Source organism: Procambarus clarkii, chromosome 31, assembly GCF_040958095.1.
Source record: "Procambarus clarkii isolate CNS0578487 chromosome 31, FALCON_Pclarkii_2.0, whole genome shotgun sequence".
Taxonomy (NCBI): domain Eukaryota; kingdom Metazoa; phylum Arthropoda; class Malacostraca; order Decapoda; family Cambaridae; genus Procambarus; species Procambarus clarkii.
Window position 1 is genome coordinate 27915783 of NC_091180.1, and position 14180 is coordinate 27929962.

The 14180-nt window shown below is 35.3% G+C and overlaps 1 protein-coding gene across 4 annotated transcripts in view; it reads left to right on the top strand.

Moving 5' to 3' along the window:
• LOC123758831 (FYVE, RhoGEF and PH domain-containing protein 2) overlaps positions 1 to 13105 on the top strand; it is a 231117-nt gene extending 218012 nt beyond the window's left edge. For all 4 annotated transcript variants that reach the window (XM_069334608.1, XM_069334606.1, XM_069334607.1 and 1 more), the window contains 11 exons: positions 323 to 499; positions 1324 to 1492; positions 2662 to 2798; positions 3198 to 3336; positions 3796 to 4001; positions 5006 to 5190; positions 7662 to 7896; positions 8708 to 8920; positions 9890 to 10075; positions 11452 to 11564; positions 11839 to 13105. In XM_069334608.1, the coding sequence (XP_069190709.1) occupies positions 323 to 499; positions 1324 to 1492; positions 2662 to 2798; positions 3198 to 3336; positions 3796 to 4001; positions 5006 to 5190; positions 7662 to 7896; positions 8708 to 8920; positions 9890 to 10075; positions 11452 to 11564; positions 11839 to 11896 (1818 nt within the window). In that variant the 3' untranslated portion in view covers positions 11897 to 13105. The remainder of the gene's footprint in view (positions 1 to 322; positions 500 to 1323; positions 1493 to 2661; positions 2799 to 3197; positions 3337 to 3795; positions 4002 to 5005; positions 5191 to 7661; positions 7897 to 8707; positions 8921 to 9889; positions 10076 to 11451; positions 11565 to 11838) is intronic.
• The last annotated feature ends 1075 nt before the right edge of the window (positions 13106 to 14180 follow it).

A 14180-nucleotide genomic window follows, 5' to 3' on the forward strand; every position in this document is an offset into this window, starting at 1 on the left:
ATTCATGTGACAACCAGAGTGCTGTCTGTTGTGTAGTTCCTCTGTGACACTGTACTAGCATCACTTAAATCATTTCTCAACCATTTTCCTCCAAGAAAACATTCACAATTACGTATACACTTCTAAGTATGCTTCATTACAAAGTATACGTAAATACTGAACAAAGTATTTACATACATAGGTATTCATTGAAGTATAGATCAATTTATGCAACACATTCCCGAAAGATCTTCGTAAAATGTCATTAGTTACATAAAGGTTTTTCTCTTCATGTGAACCAGTTTAACTTTGCTTCATGTGTGGGTGGTTCTGGCTCCTGCAGGCAGTGAGCACAGAACCCTCCGACCTCGAGGACCACAGCTCGCTAACCACCAGTGACCTCGACTCCTGCCATGACCTAGCTGCACTCGACGCACGCAAGGACAAGGCTTACAGGATCGCTCACGAACTCCTACATACAGAGAGGACGTACGTCAAGGTCCTCCACCTTATTGATCAGGTATGTTCTGAAAGTGTAATCACGTGTTAATTTTTTCGTGATTTACACACACACACACACACACACACACACACACACACACACACACACACACACACACATATTTATATATTTATATTTTGACGCAAATTTTGACACCTGAATCCAGGACATATCCTTGAACATACGGACGCATGGCAACCCTAATTTATAGTTTACTAATAACATCCTTTCCTAAGCTTTCTTAGCTGAACCTAACCATCCATTATGGCTTTTATCTTGCCACATTCTTGATACGTTTCTAATTTACTCTTAGTGACTTTACAAAAGTAGAGGCAATACTGTACCTTGCTGTGAGCTCATAGTTTGCTAGACATAGTTTTAAGACAGTTTTCTTAATTGTTGAATCTTCTTGAATAGTCCCAGAGTGGTGAGCAATTTGTAAGCTATTAGGAATATATATTGTTGGTCGTTACCGCGTTTTTCAACAGTAAAGAATTGTTAGACTACCTAAGCTCATTAGTCCAAATTGCCAAGGTTATTAGACCCGTTCATATGTAGCCCCATCCATGTTGCACACATGTTGAACTATATTATTTGTGATCATTACAACTCCTTGTTATCATTGTTCTCTCGGTAAACCTTGAACTTCCTGTAGACCAACACATTGTACCAGCCTCTTTATATCTTGAGATATGTTGGTATGAGGGATAATTTTCTCCATTGTCCTCATGGAATCGAATCTTATCAAGTTTGTATTCTGCTTTTATAATATTTTCTGTATACCAAAACATTGTCATGGCGAAATAATATCCTCTAGAAACTCATTTGAGCCTGACCTTCAGGAGTTCCAGTTCCGGGTTGATCACGAAAATCGGGCGCACCACATGTTCCCACATGATGTCATTCCACACATGTTTTCAAATGTTAAGTCTATCTACAAGCTTCACCACGACTTTCTCCTGCCACAACTAGAGGAACGAATGGCTCAGTGGGAGCAGAATAGAAGAATTGGTGAGTCCTGATGGCAGTAAGATACAATGTTGTATTGTTCCATGCATCTTTGGAGAATAAACCATATTTCAGAATGTGCAATGCTTTCTCAGAAGTACTGTAATTAGAGTACAGTATCATTTAAATAATAAACCCCTACCTAATCACTTAGCCTAACGATATTGCATTGCTTTGACAGTCCTGTTGAGCACTGCTATTTTGGATACAAGGCCATAGATTGCTGCTCTACACCCCATAGGCCAGAATCTGAATTATACAGTGCTAGATGCCGAACATCTGCCCGCATCCAAATACAATAGTTTAGAACTATAGAACTGTATCCACAATCTTAAGGAAGACATTTATTATTCAGATTATTCTTGAATTAATCCCATGAGTGCTGCACGTTCTTTGGTACAGGTTGCTTTCAAAAGATATAATGAATAATATTACTAAATGCTGATTTTTCAGTTTCTGATTTTTTCAGTTACAAAAAAAAAGACTTTTATAAGGATATATAATTCTTCTTTAGAAGTTTCTTTTTTCTTTGAATGAACAAGAGTTAAAACGTAATAAAAATTTATAAAACATTATATAGGATAATATTACTTAATTTAAAGTACCGAATATAGAAAATCAATCCTTATGTTAGGCACCTCGGTATACACATTTCCCGGAATTAATGCAAATTAGTTATAATGTACATTGATTATTTACAGTTCTATGGTGGATTTACTTAATAAATCTTTGAATAATGCTTAATATTTGAAATTAATTTTAATACTGTAATGAATTTTTAATTACTGGTAATTCAGAAGTATATTTCTCTCTCTCACACTTTTTTATAGTTAAAAATAAAGCTCACTAGGGCTGCCATTTGAAGTACTTAGTGAAACAGCAAGCAAGAGCTGTTATCCTACCTCAGCTCATCTGAAGCCTTCTCCTAGAGACTCATTTATTTCATGAGCTTATTATACACATTATTAGGAATAAACTTTAACCCTTAAGTAACAATCATATAAGAAACAGGAGGATCCCAAATCCAACTGTCTACCAGAGCCTTCAGGTGATCAGTTGAGCGAACAAGTTCGCTCTTTTTCTCACTGTATTGTACCTAGGCCAAATAAAAAGTTTATTTTAAATTGGTATGTAATGTTATTTAAACCTGTAAACATTTTGTTTCTTTTCAGGTGACATCATGAAAAGCTTTGCCCCTTTCTTGAAAATGTACACAGAGTACGTGCGTAATTTTGACAATGCTATGACTCTTATTAACCAGTGGCAAGCAAAGTGTCCCCGTTTTGCTGCTATCATGGATGAGATTCATGTAAGTGACCTTTTAGACATTTTTCAGAGACTTTTGCTTGTAACAAAATTAATTATTATATATTTTATTAAATTAGAGCAAGTATTGATGCATTCCATAACTTATTTGATGCTCATTTGTTATGATGTTTCATAATACTGTATACGTGGACAAGATTACAGTATCTTCTAGTAAAGTACATTACAGTCGGCTTGTCTCTAATCTTTTTAATTTAATTTTGTCTTCTTTCATTTACATGATTTACCCAAAAAAGTTTAAACACTTTGCATAGTTCTTTATATATAATAATAGTCTACGTTTTTTTAATTTCTCCATTATTATTTATTTGGTGCAACGAAAACACATTTATGTGTCATGAATCCATGGAGCTGTGTGTTAACTCTGCTTCTCCCTCACCAGTCTATGGAGGTCTGCGGTAATTTGACTCTCCAGCACCACATGCTCTCACCTGTGCAGCGGATCCCTCGTTACGAAATGCTACTAAAAGACTATTTAAAAAAATTACCTGAAGATTCTCCAGATCGCCATGATACAGAGAGTGAGTAATTAAATCAATTATTCATTGCACCTGATCACTTTTTGTCGAAGGTTGGAAGCCACATGCTTTGAGTTCGCCTCGCCCAACTTTACAAGATGAATCACGATGATGAATTATGACACTATGGGAGTGTCATAGGCCAATCAGGGTCATTCCCAGTCCCACACTGAAGAAATACTGTATTAGCATCTTTAAGCACCGTTCAGCGATTTTGATGAAATTGGGAGGATATTCTCAGAGCATATCCTTCTCCGAGCAACTGTATATATATTCCCTGGATATAAACTAATGTGGTGGGGTTTCAGTTTTAACTCATTGTGTGGTTCATTTACAGAATAATATATTAATTATAAAATGTCCATAATATGCCGTTTCCAGTAACATGTTATGATTAGTGTTATTACAACTTATAGTTAAATAAAAAAGTAATAGAATGTTTTTATTTTTTTTTTCCAACAGAGGCTCTACATTTGGTATCCACAGCAGCTAATCATGCAAATGATGCCATGAAAAAGATTGATAAATTTGAGAAATTGCTAGAGATTCAAGAGAGTCTTGGAGGAGCGGAAGATCTTGTCTCTCCTACAAGAGAACTGATAAAAGAAGGCAAGATCATAAAGATCTCAGCTAGGTCAGGAGACCATCAGGAGAGATATATATTTTTGGTAAGGATATGTGTAGGAATCCAGAATATTACAACATGGTTCTGCAGTCCCAGTAATGAAGGGTATGTAGATTGGGTTATGGGACTCATCGTCTGTCTTCTCACCCTCACGAAAGTGGAATATGGGGTAATAATGATGGTTATAAATGTTAGAAGAAGAGAGAGTAACTCACGAGTTCTTCCATGCATAAATGGATGTACGGTAGTAAGTCTTCAATTCCTTGAAGGGAATCAGGATAGTACATGCTGGTCAACACCTAATTAAGTGAGAAGGCCAGATAAAATAATTCGTCTACATTATTGGCATAGGATAATTAATGCATTGTTAACACACTTTTCTCTCGGATTTGAATGAATTTTGGTGTCCAAGTTTGTTGTCCAAATTGTGTATTAAGTAGGTGATTGTTCAGAATGTTGTTGTTTATACAGTACTTGACACATGGCCAAAAGTATACCCCCTAAACAGTTGAGGAGTTTACTTTTTTTTACATCTGATCATTTACTTTTTATATAATCTGATGATTTGCTACGAAAGTGTTTTTTTCCTACAAAAATAATTGAAATGTAGTGATAAAATTCCATAGACTATTATTTTATTTTACCGGATGAACACGGTCACTTTTCAGCTTGGAGTAGTTTTAGACCAGTCTCATTAAGCTTATTTATTCTTTTTTTGAGACTCCTAGTGTATTCCATTAACTTGGGCTGTATTTCTATCGTGGGGCTCCCAGCATATTCCACCAACTTCTTGCCCCAACCGAGGCCACTAGAGATGGTGGTCATTGGGTAAATTCAGGTATTTCTTTAAATGGGTTCCTAACATAATGTGTTGAAGAGTACAGTAGTTCTATAGTGGGACTCCAGCCATGTTCCACTTAATTTATTTCTAAATCTCTTGGCATATTCCACATCAGAGAATAACTTGTTATTCATCGTTTTCATAAGTATAATCCATCATATGTTATTTAGCTTTTCAAGCTTGTAACATTTTTATATTTTTTGTAGCTGACAGATTTGTTACTGTTGTGTTCACCTCGGCTGATGGGAGGCCGAGTGATGAGTGGGCCTCAGTATCGTCTTCGTGCCAAGTACCACGTGGAGAACCTTATTGTGCAAGAGGGAGACAACCTTGAAACAGCTAACACTTTTTACATCAAAGACAACAATAAATCTGTGGAACTTTACACACAGTAAGTTAAAGAAGGAACTTTTAAATACTGTACAGTAGTATAGTGTATAGAAACTTGTACAGCATTTAAAAGGACAATACAAATATTATGAACATTATTAGATTCAGATTTTGAAATTTTTTCAGAATAATACATTATTACGTATTGTATTTTTGTTTTTGTTTTATTGTAGATGTTTTTTTCAGTGTTTCTCTTCAATATCTTGAGAATGCATCATTATATTACATTTAAATATTACTAAACATTACACATTTATTTACAAAGAGCACAGTACTGTACTTCTGATAATGTTACACAGTTTGTGTGTACATTTAGAATTTGTAGCCTTTATATTTACCTTTACTGTACCTTTACTCAACATCTTTGGGCATCTTACAGTTCTAAGAGATTAAGCGATAAGATAACAATAGTAATGAATTATGTTATTGTATTGTACAGGTTTTTATGAAAATTATAGCATATACAGTACTGTATAGTGTATTAGAGTTTGGAGAGTTTGCAGAAATCATAATACTATACAGTCATAATACAATACAGTAGTTAGGACAAGTGTGTAAATATTATAACAACAACAATGATAGAGTAAAATTAGTATACCCAGTAGTTTTGTTATCACTTAAAGTTTGTAATACTCTACATTAAATAATAACAAAACAGTACTGGGTATACTAATTTTACTCTATCATTGTTTTTATAATATTTAGCTACTAGTCTTAACTACTGTATTATATGTATTATGATTTAATCTGCAAACTCTCCAAACTCTAATATACTATACTGTATATACTGAACAATAATTATGATAAAACCCATAAATTAGAGTAACAACATAATTCATTACTAGTTATCTCTTCTCTTTATCTCTTAGACCTATGAGATGTCCAAAGATGCTGAGTAAAGGTAAAGGGGAATATAAAGGCTATAAATTCTGAACAATATATAAACAGATCTACCCATCAAATACAGTAGATCTAAGAATAAGGGTTTCGTTGCACGGTTGGTGTGTTCTCAACTCACAATTAAGGATCCCGGGTGTGACATAAATGGTTAGGCAATCTTTCTTTCACTTAATGCCTCTGTTTACCTAGCAGTAACTAGATACCCAGAACTTCCCAGCCCAGCCCAAGATACCCAGAAGTTAGGCAACTGTTGAATTTACCTGAGGGTTACCGTCTATTTTAGTGGTCATAACAAGGACAGGAAGCTTGTGGCTTGTGATATCTTGATGATACTACCCCTACCCCCACCTCATTTTTCCTGAGAATTGTTTACAAATGGATTTATAGCTTCAGTGGGTATGCTTGGATACAGTAGTTCCAATGTGGGCACACCAGAGATTTGTGCACTTGAATAACCACTTTCTTTTCCTTCAAGTCAAAAGTTTGTTTGACTATTTCTAGGGCTTGGTTGGCTCTTTTTTTTTCTTGCAGCTCCCACTTATTATGCAACTTTCAGTGACTGGTGGATTCTGCCTCCTAAGTCATTTTCTTCTTCAATCTGCTTCTTGTTAGTGTTGATTTTATAATTATGGTGTGTATTGTTATGCCCTACATGCAAAGCCTTGCATCTTTCAACATTAAAGACCATTTGCCAGTCTTTTGATAATTTGTGGAGTTCATGTAGATCTCTTTATAAGGGCTCAATATAATTTTTGCTTCCTATTTTACCATAAATCTTAGTGTCATCTACAAATTTGGTAATGTGGTTTATAATATTCTCATCTGTCATTGATGTACTGTATATGACAAAAAGTGTTGGTCCCAAGACGGAATTCATCACATTTTTCTTGTCCAATTCATTTCCATTTAGGACAACTATTTGCTTCCTTTGTTTTAACCATTGTTTAATCCATTCTAGTAAGTTACCATTTATTCCATGTGCTTGTAATTTCCTTGCCAGTCTCTCATGTGGTACCTTATCAAAAGCTTTAGAGAAGTCCATGTATACTACACCGGCTGGAAGTCCTTTGTCTGAATAGCTGGTTACCATCTCCAAAAATGTGAGCAGGTTAGTAAGGCAGGATTTATTTTTACCAAAACCGTGTTGCATTGATTTTGCTAGATTGTGTACTATGAGATGGTGAATGATTACCCTCTTTGGATTCTCTCTTTGAGCTTGTTTATATGCGAGGTTCGCTGATTGGTTGGTAGTTTTCTGCTGGGCTGTTTTTGCCTATTTTGAAGATAGGGAGTGACAGTTGCATATTTCCAATCTAAGGAGACTATCCCTTGGTCCAGAGATATTTGGAATAGCTGTTTTAGTTGGAGAGACAGTTCATCTACTAGTTTCTTTGACTTTGGATTGAATTGAATTCTGTTCACACCTGGGGCTTTTGAATCCTTTACGTTGTCATTGCTCTTCCTGATTGTTTTGTACATTATGGGAAATTCCCTCTTTCATTCTTTTTCCCTTGCTTCCAACATTTGAGTGGGTATTGGGATATTGTGTAAGCTTTCTAATCTTTACAACAGGACTTTGGAAGAGAAGGAGCAGTGGCTAGAGGCTTTTATTCGAGCAATCCATGAGACTTCTCAGCGGAAATCATCACTCAAGCTGCACTTTAACCCAGATCAGCGAATTGTGGATTTAGATCTCGGTCAGAAACAGCCCATGTTGATTCGTTCAGATTCGGTCAATAAGTGCATGGAATGTGGTAGTCAGTTCACCATGGTACGGCGGAAACATCACTGTCGGGCCTGCGGGGCGGTAAGTAGAGGGAAAATTTCTTCGTTATTTTAAAATTATTATAGTTTTTTTTATGAAATGGTCATAATACTGAAAGGAAGCCAAATATTTTCTTGTTTATTTGTATTTTCTTCCTCAAAAATATTATTTTAATAAAGGAACTTTTAAAGACTTTCATTATCTGTAATTAGTGATAGAAAAAGGAAATGTCCTTAAAAAGAGGGAAATGGTTAGGTTAACCTGAAATATTTTTGAGAAATATTATACCAAGGATTGTGGTTTGATTCCTCTGTAAGGGTGAACATGAATTCCCCTTACCTCTATGAGGGGCCAGGTTGTGGCCTCTGGTCTCCAATAGGCTGTTAGTGTGAAACTATCTCAAAGCAGCTGCCAACAGGAAGCCACCAAGACATTCCCTCAGAAAGATCCGCTTCATTACACTCAATGCTGGAGATTTTTTCTTCAACTTCCACGTCATTTAATCGAAAGATACAATGCAAGTTTAAATTTAAATACAAAATAAGGTTGTCCTATATTAGAGTAAGAAAAAAGTTTTTAAGCAAAAAAAAAAAAAAAAAAAAAAAAAAAAAGATTGGGCGAGTAAATGGGTAGCTACCTTGCCATCTCTGGTTCCACCATATGAAAAAATAAATGAATTACAGAATTTTAAAAAGGTATGTATGGTACTGTTTACATTAGCGAGTGACTGGCCAATTAAGTCTTCTGAAAGACATTATTTTACGTAAACATTTAATTTAATAGTTTTTTATAATGTGCTATATTTTCTTATTTCTATTACTTAAGTTCTCTATTAATTCTGAATATTCTGTAGGTTGTGTGTAGCAAGTGTTCAAGCTTCAAAGCATCTCTGGCATATGAGAGTGGAAAAAGTGTTCGAGTGTGTCGGACATGCTATGCAACATTGCAAGAGCTTTCGTCATCCACGGCCACACCTTCTCCTGAGATTGATGATGCAGATGAATGTTCTTTGTACAGTACCAAAGAACCTTTAGATTTACCATTTAGAAATAGAGGAGTATTGGAGGTGAGATTTGCAGCTAAACACTAAAGTAAACAAAAAATTGGTGTCATATTGTTTTACAGTATTGAATTTACACTATAATAATATAAAATTAGTTATACTGTATAACTGTGTATTAGTTTAAGCCACCCAACCCAAACATCTGAAAATAAAGGAAGTGACACAAGCAGTATTAGAAGCAAGAGCAGGAATGTGAACCAAATTACAAAGAAGTTTGTTGGTTTGTCAAAAGGCAAGTGTTATATGAAGAGGACAAAGGATATTAATGAGATTTTTTTTTGGTTCAAATTTAAGGTATAACCAAGGCGGGAGAAAGACTTGTAAATAAAAGAAATTTCAAAATGAAGAAGCTGATGGCTATTAATGTGTTATCCCTTAAATTTTTATTGACTGTGCTTCTTCTTAAGCTAAAAGAACTTTATCATCTTAAACCTGCTTCCAACACTAGTAACAGTGCTGTGCCTTCCCTTCATATTTGAACTAAACAATCTCAAATACCCACTGTCCTCTCAATGTAAGTCTCTCCTTTCCACAAACTAACAAACTTTATAGTAATCTGGTTCACACCAGCACCTGCTACCAATACTGTTGGTGTTTATTCTATCAACACATCTATCCAGAATGGACTGAAACGTCGTCTTTTCTCCATCTTCTGATGAGTGGTTTGGTCATCATATTCTATTCAGCTATGATATGCTAATTTTACTGATGTTTTTAGTGACCAAGTTATTCCTTCATCGATTGAATTCATATTGCATGCAAATTAAGATTCATAATTTCACAACACCAAGTGACTCACCTTCTTTGCTGGCACTGATCTCAGTAGTCTTAAAGGGGGGCATGGTTTGCACCCTGCCTTAACATTACTCACCACTAAATATGACATTACTCACATCCCTGTCACTAATATTTATATTGAATATCTTTTAAGTATGAAAATTAATTCAAATTTAATTTTGATTCCCTACTTAGGTTTCAGCAAAAACGGGTGGAGCAGTAATACAAGGGTTCCTTCAGCTCAAAACGCATCGAAAAACTTGGGTCAAGCGGTGGTTTGCTCTTCATACAGATTTTGTTCTTTACTCTTTCAAATGTGAAGCAGATGACCAGGCACTAACTGCTACTCCTGTACCTGGATTTACTGTTACACATTTACAGGTAAGCTTAGATACCTAACATGGATATCACTTACAAGGTTTTTCATATGTTTTAAATACTGTACTGTATAGTATCCACAAAGCAGAAAAGATAGAAATAATTTTTTGCATCAATTTATGGAAACTTCATACTTAAATCACACTGCTTCAAGAAGTTAGTAGAATCAAATAGGGTGGTCTAGGTAGTGCTGTATACAGCTAGGATGCATTAATCAGACTATAAAACCTTATTAAAGTGTAAGAGTACAGTGGAACGGCACAAAAATGTCACGATTAATATTATATCCTTCTGTTGTATTTGAACTTTCTTTGTATTCAATCCAAGTTACTTCCACATGGTTTTACAAACATTTTTATGCCAAAATCATGAGTGAAAAGTAAATTTCTGAATAAAATAAGTTCTGTACAGTAAAATAAAAAAATAAACTGCATATGGTAAGGCAAGGTAAGGTACGGGTGCAGCAAACACCAATGTACTCGACCACGTTGATCATTAAAGGCATGCGATATACAAACATTTTAACACTTTACCCATGATCATGACCTTAGGAGTGTTTAAAGCATACTGTATGAAAGTTCCAAATTCTGGCTGGCTAATTAAGATGCACGTCTTGGTTTTGTATAACATGAGGGATATTGAATACTTTGCAGAGTTAAATGAATTAAAAAGAAAAGGCGAATAGATAGAACTTTTTGTCACAAAAAAAAGTCACCTTTCTGAGTGACTGTACCATTCATTTTTATCTGGTAAATTTTTTGTTTCACTTCCCTGTTTGCAGCTTGCTGTGTGTCACAATCAGGGGCTTGAGGACTGTGTTGTATTGTGATGAAAATGCTTTTTTGTGAATAAAACTGAAGAGAATGAGTTTGCTGTTAGGTGAAGACCTTGCTTGGTAGTCATGTGTCATCACAAAAAAAAAAAAAAAATTGTGGCTTTGAGCTTACCATACAGCACATACTGTATATGGACTCCACCTGTCGATCATTGTGAACTGGACTGAGCTTGTCTTTAGTAACCCTAGCACCTTTAATGATCCTACCGAGACCATTGGAAAAGTTCCCTATGTTGCCTGTGCCTACTGTGTCTTGTTTGATAGTCCATAGTCCTTTTCCAGAAGATGCAGCAGATCCTACCTCAGGAGGGGCAGCTGAATTGCACAGCTCGAAAAGATAGCTTTGAGTGAATGTGAAAAGCGTGTTATTTTAAGCATTCCTATTTATGCATAAAGTTTGAGGAGGGACAGGAATTATTATGGACACTAGCAAGTTTCCTGAATGGTCTAGGTCCTGAAGTGTGTAGATATGGCATAGTTGACTGGATGTTAGTAGGAATATAAAATTTGGAAATACATGCTAAAGTTTGTATTTTATATTTAGGGCACAAGAAATGAGAGTGGCATAAGTGAAAAAGAAAAGGAGAGAGCATTCAAGCTGCACCACTCTAAGAAGCATTATATATTCCAGGCAGCTTCAAAAGAAGAATCTCAGAGGTTTGTAATTAGGGAAATCTTATGCAGTTTGAATATGTATATTTTGAGTAGATATGTTTATATTATTATTCTGTACATTATGCATTTATGACATGAATATAAAATATTTGACTTAGTCATCTGTCTTCAGGGTGCTAATATTAACTTATAGAACCTTCCCTCACAAATATTGTAAGTAAATTATTTGTTCTCATGATAAGTTTTTACTTGCCTATGAGTACAAAACAATAAGCCTTCATTTTACTTTTAAATGATTATAACCATCTTCCAACAGATGGGTGGCAGCTCTAAAGAAAGCATCGCAGGCAGAATTACCATCTCCGGTTCAATGACGAGAGCGGCAGGTGATCGAGGCCCTTATTACATGTCTGTGAGAACAACCATGAATACACAAACACATCTACACTACACTCACTCCCCATATTGAAGGATATTGGGCTTAAAGTGTTAATTTCTTCCCTCCCTTAAGTTTTACATTTTGTATAAAAAAAATGCTTTTAATAGGATTGTTTTATTGCTTGTAAAAAGATAAGGCATTTGGGGTTTTGCATTAGGTGGTGTAATTGTTAGATATGTATAGAACATATCCCATGATACATTACCAGACTTTTTCAATTGGCTGTAAATGCAACTTTTTCATGTTGTAGTTTGAGAGATTCATCATTTTTGTGAACAGAATAAGTTCATTAAATAATAATGAACTATTCATTGTGTATTTCTGAATGAACAAAATTATTCAAGTTTTTGACCAATTTTTGTTTATGAAACTTGGTAAAGGGGCTAGGTGGTCACAAAGTACAGTATACATTTATTCTTGAATATGGTAAACATTCAATTACAGTTCATGGTCAGAATAAGTTTTTGTTTTTGAAAATAATAAGTGGATGGATGCTTTTGGGAAGAATAAAGTTAGTTAAGATGTTAGCCAGTTTAACTATTCACATTGGACCAAAGAGCCAGAGCTCAACCCCCACAAGCTCAACTAGGTGAGTACATTTAGTGAGAATAGTCTTGAGCTCAGTTTCATAATTTTGGGTCACACCATCTCCATCCTGTGCCAAATTGGATGAAACTAGGACAAATTATAATGGCAGTGGCATCTGAACTTTAAAAATGATGGCCCATTGCAGAAATAAAATGGGCAAATAGTGAATTACAGCCAGTTCTTGATATAACAAGCAATTTAGGGCTGAACCAGGGCAACTTAGGGCTGATTAAATATATATGTGCTCAGGTATTTTTCTCATCCTCATATCAGACAAGGATACAAGCAATAGTTTACACTTGGGAAAATACTAGAAGGATTGGTCCCAAATCTAGATACAGAAATAGCACAATATGAGACCATAAGGCATAGCAGGATGTGTAAAATAGCCCCATTAAAAAGCAGAGGTGCAATAGTCATGATGAGCTCAATCTACATCAAAGGACCAAGACATTTCAACACTCTCTACACATACGGAGCATAACTGGCCAACCTCTCGCAGTGTTCAAAAGAGAACTTGATAAACACTTTCAACAGATACCTGATCAATCAAACCGTGACTCGTACATCAAGCAATGAGCAGCTGCTTCGAACATCTCGGTTGACGAGACCACCAACCAGCAGGTCTGGTAATCGACTGAGCCACAGGGGATGTTAATCCTCAAAATCATTGACAGATTGATTTCAGATTGAGGTTTGTTAAAACTAAGTAATTACTGGTACTGTACATTAATAATTATATACAGTAGTTACTTTGTGTCTGCATGCAGTCCAGAGGTCGAGCCTACTTAGCAAGGACATTGTTCTTTCATGCAGAAATTGTATGGCGCCCATATCTCAAGAAGCACACACAAATTAGAAAGGGTATAAAGACATGCTACTAAATGACTCCTAGAACTTAAAAACATGAGCAGAGAGGCTGGAGGTGTTAAACATACCAAGACTAGAAGAGAGATCAAATTGCCTTTTTTTTTTTTCCTTCTATGTAGAAAATTGACAGGAATTGACAAAGATGACAAGTAGGAATTTTTAAAGCTTGCAACATCTTGAACAAGAGGTTAGACTCAAGCTTGGAAAGCAAAGGTGCAAAAAAGATGTCCAAAAGTTCTCTTTTTGTGAATAGTTGTAAACAATTTGAACAATGTTAAGTTAGGGGGATGCCAAAAACATCAACAGTTGCAAAGTCATGTGACAAAGATTATAGGAAAGATGGGACACCACAAGGATAACTCGCTTTCTTTAACTACACTAGGGTAATTACACACACTTGTATTCTTGCTCTTTCTGGATTGAGGCCCTAAAATTTCTAGTATGGGCCTTATGCTCTCTCATTTGGCTGAGCATGAGCATGATATAATGACCTTGAATGGACTACATAGTGTGAAATGCTCATAAATTTAACAGTATGGTGCATCAAATGAAACGATACATCAAGATTAGACTGTACTGCACTGACTGGATACTTTTCCTAAATGAATTTAGGATACAGTGACCTGTTTTTGCTAACAATTAAATACTGTAAATTTTCTTCTTTCCAATATCCATCTGTCTTCCATATTTAAGATAATTTCACAATTTTTTTTTTTACTCAAGGTAAAGATTCATTATTCTGACCATTTTTGTCAGCAATG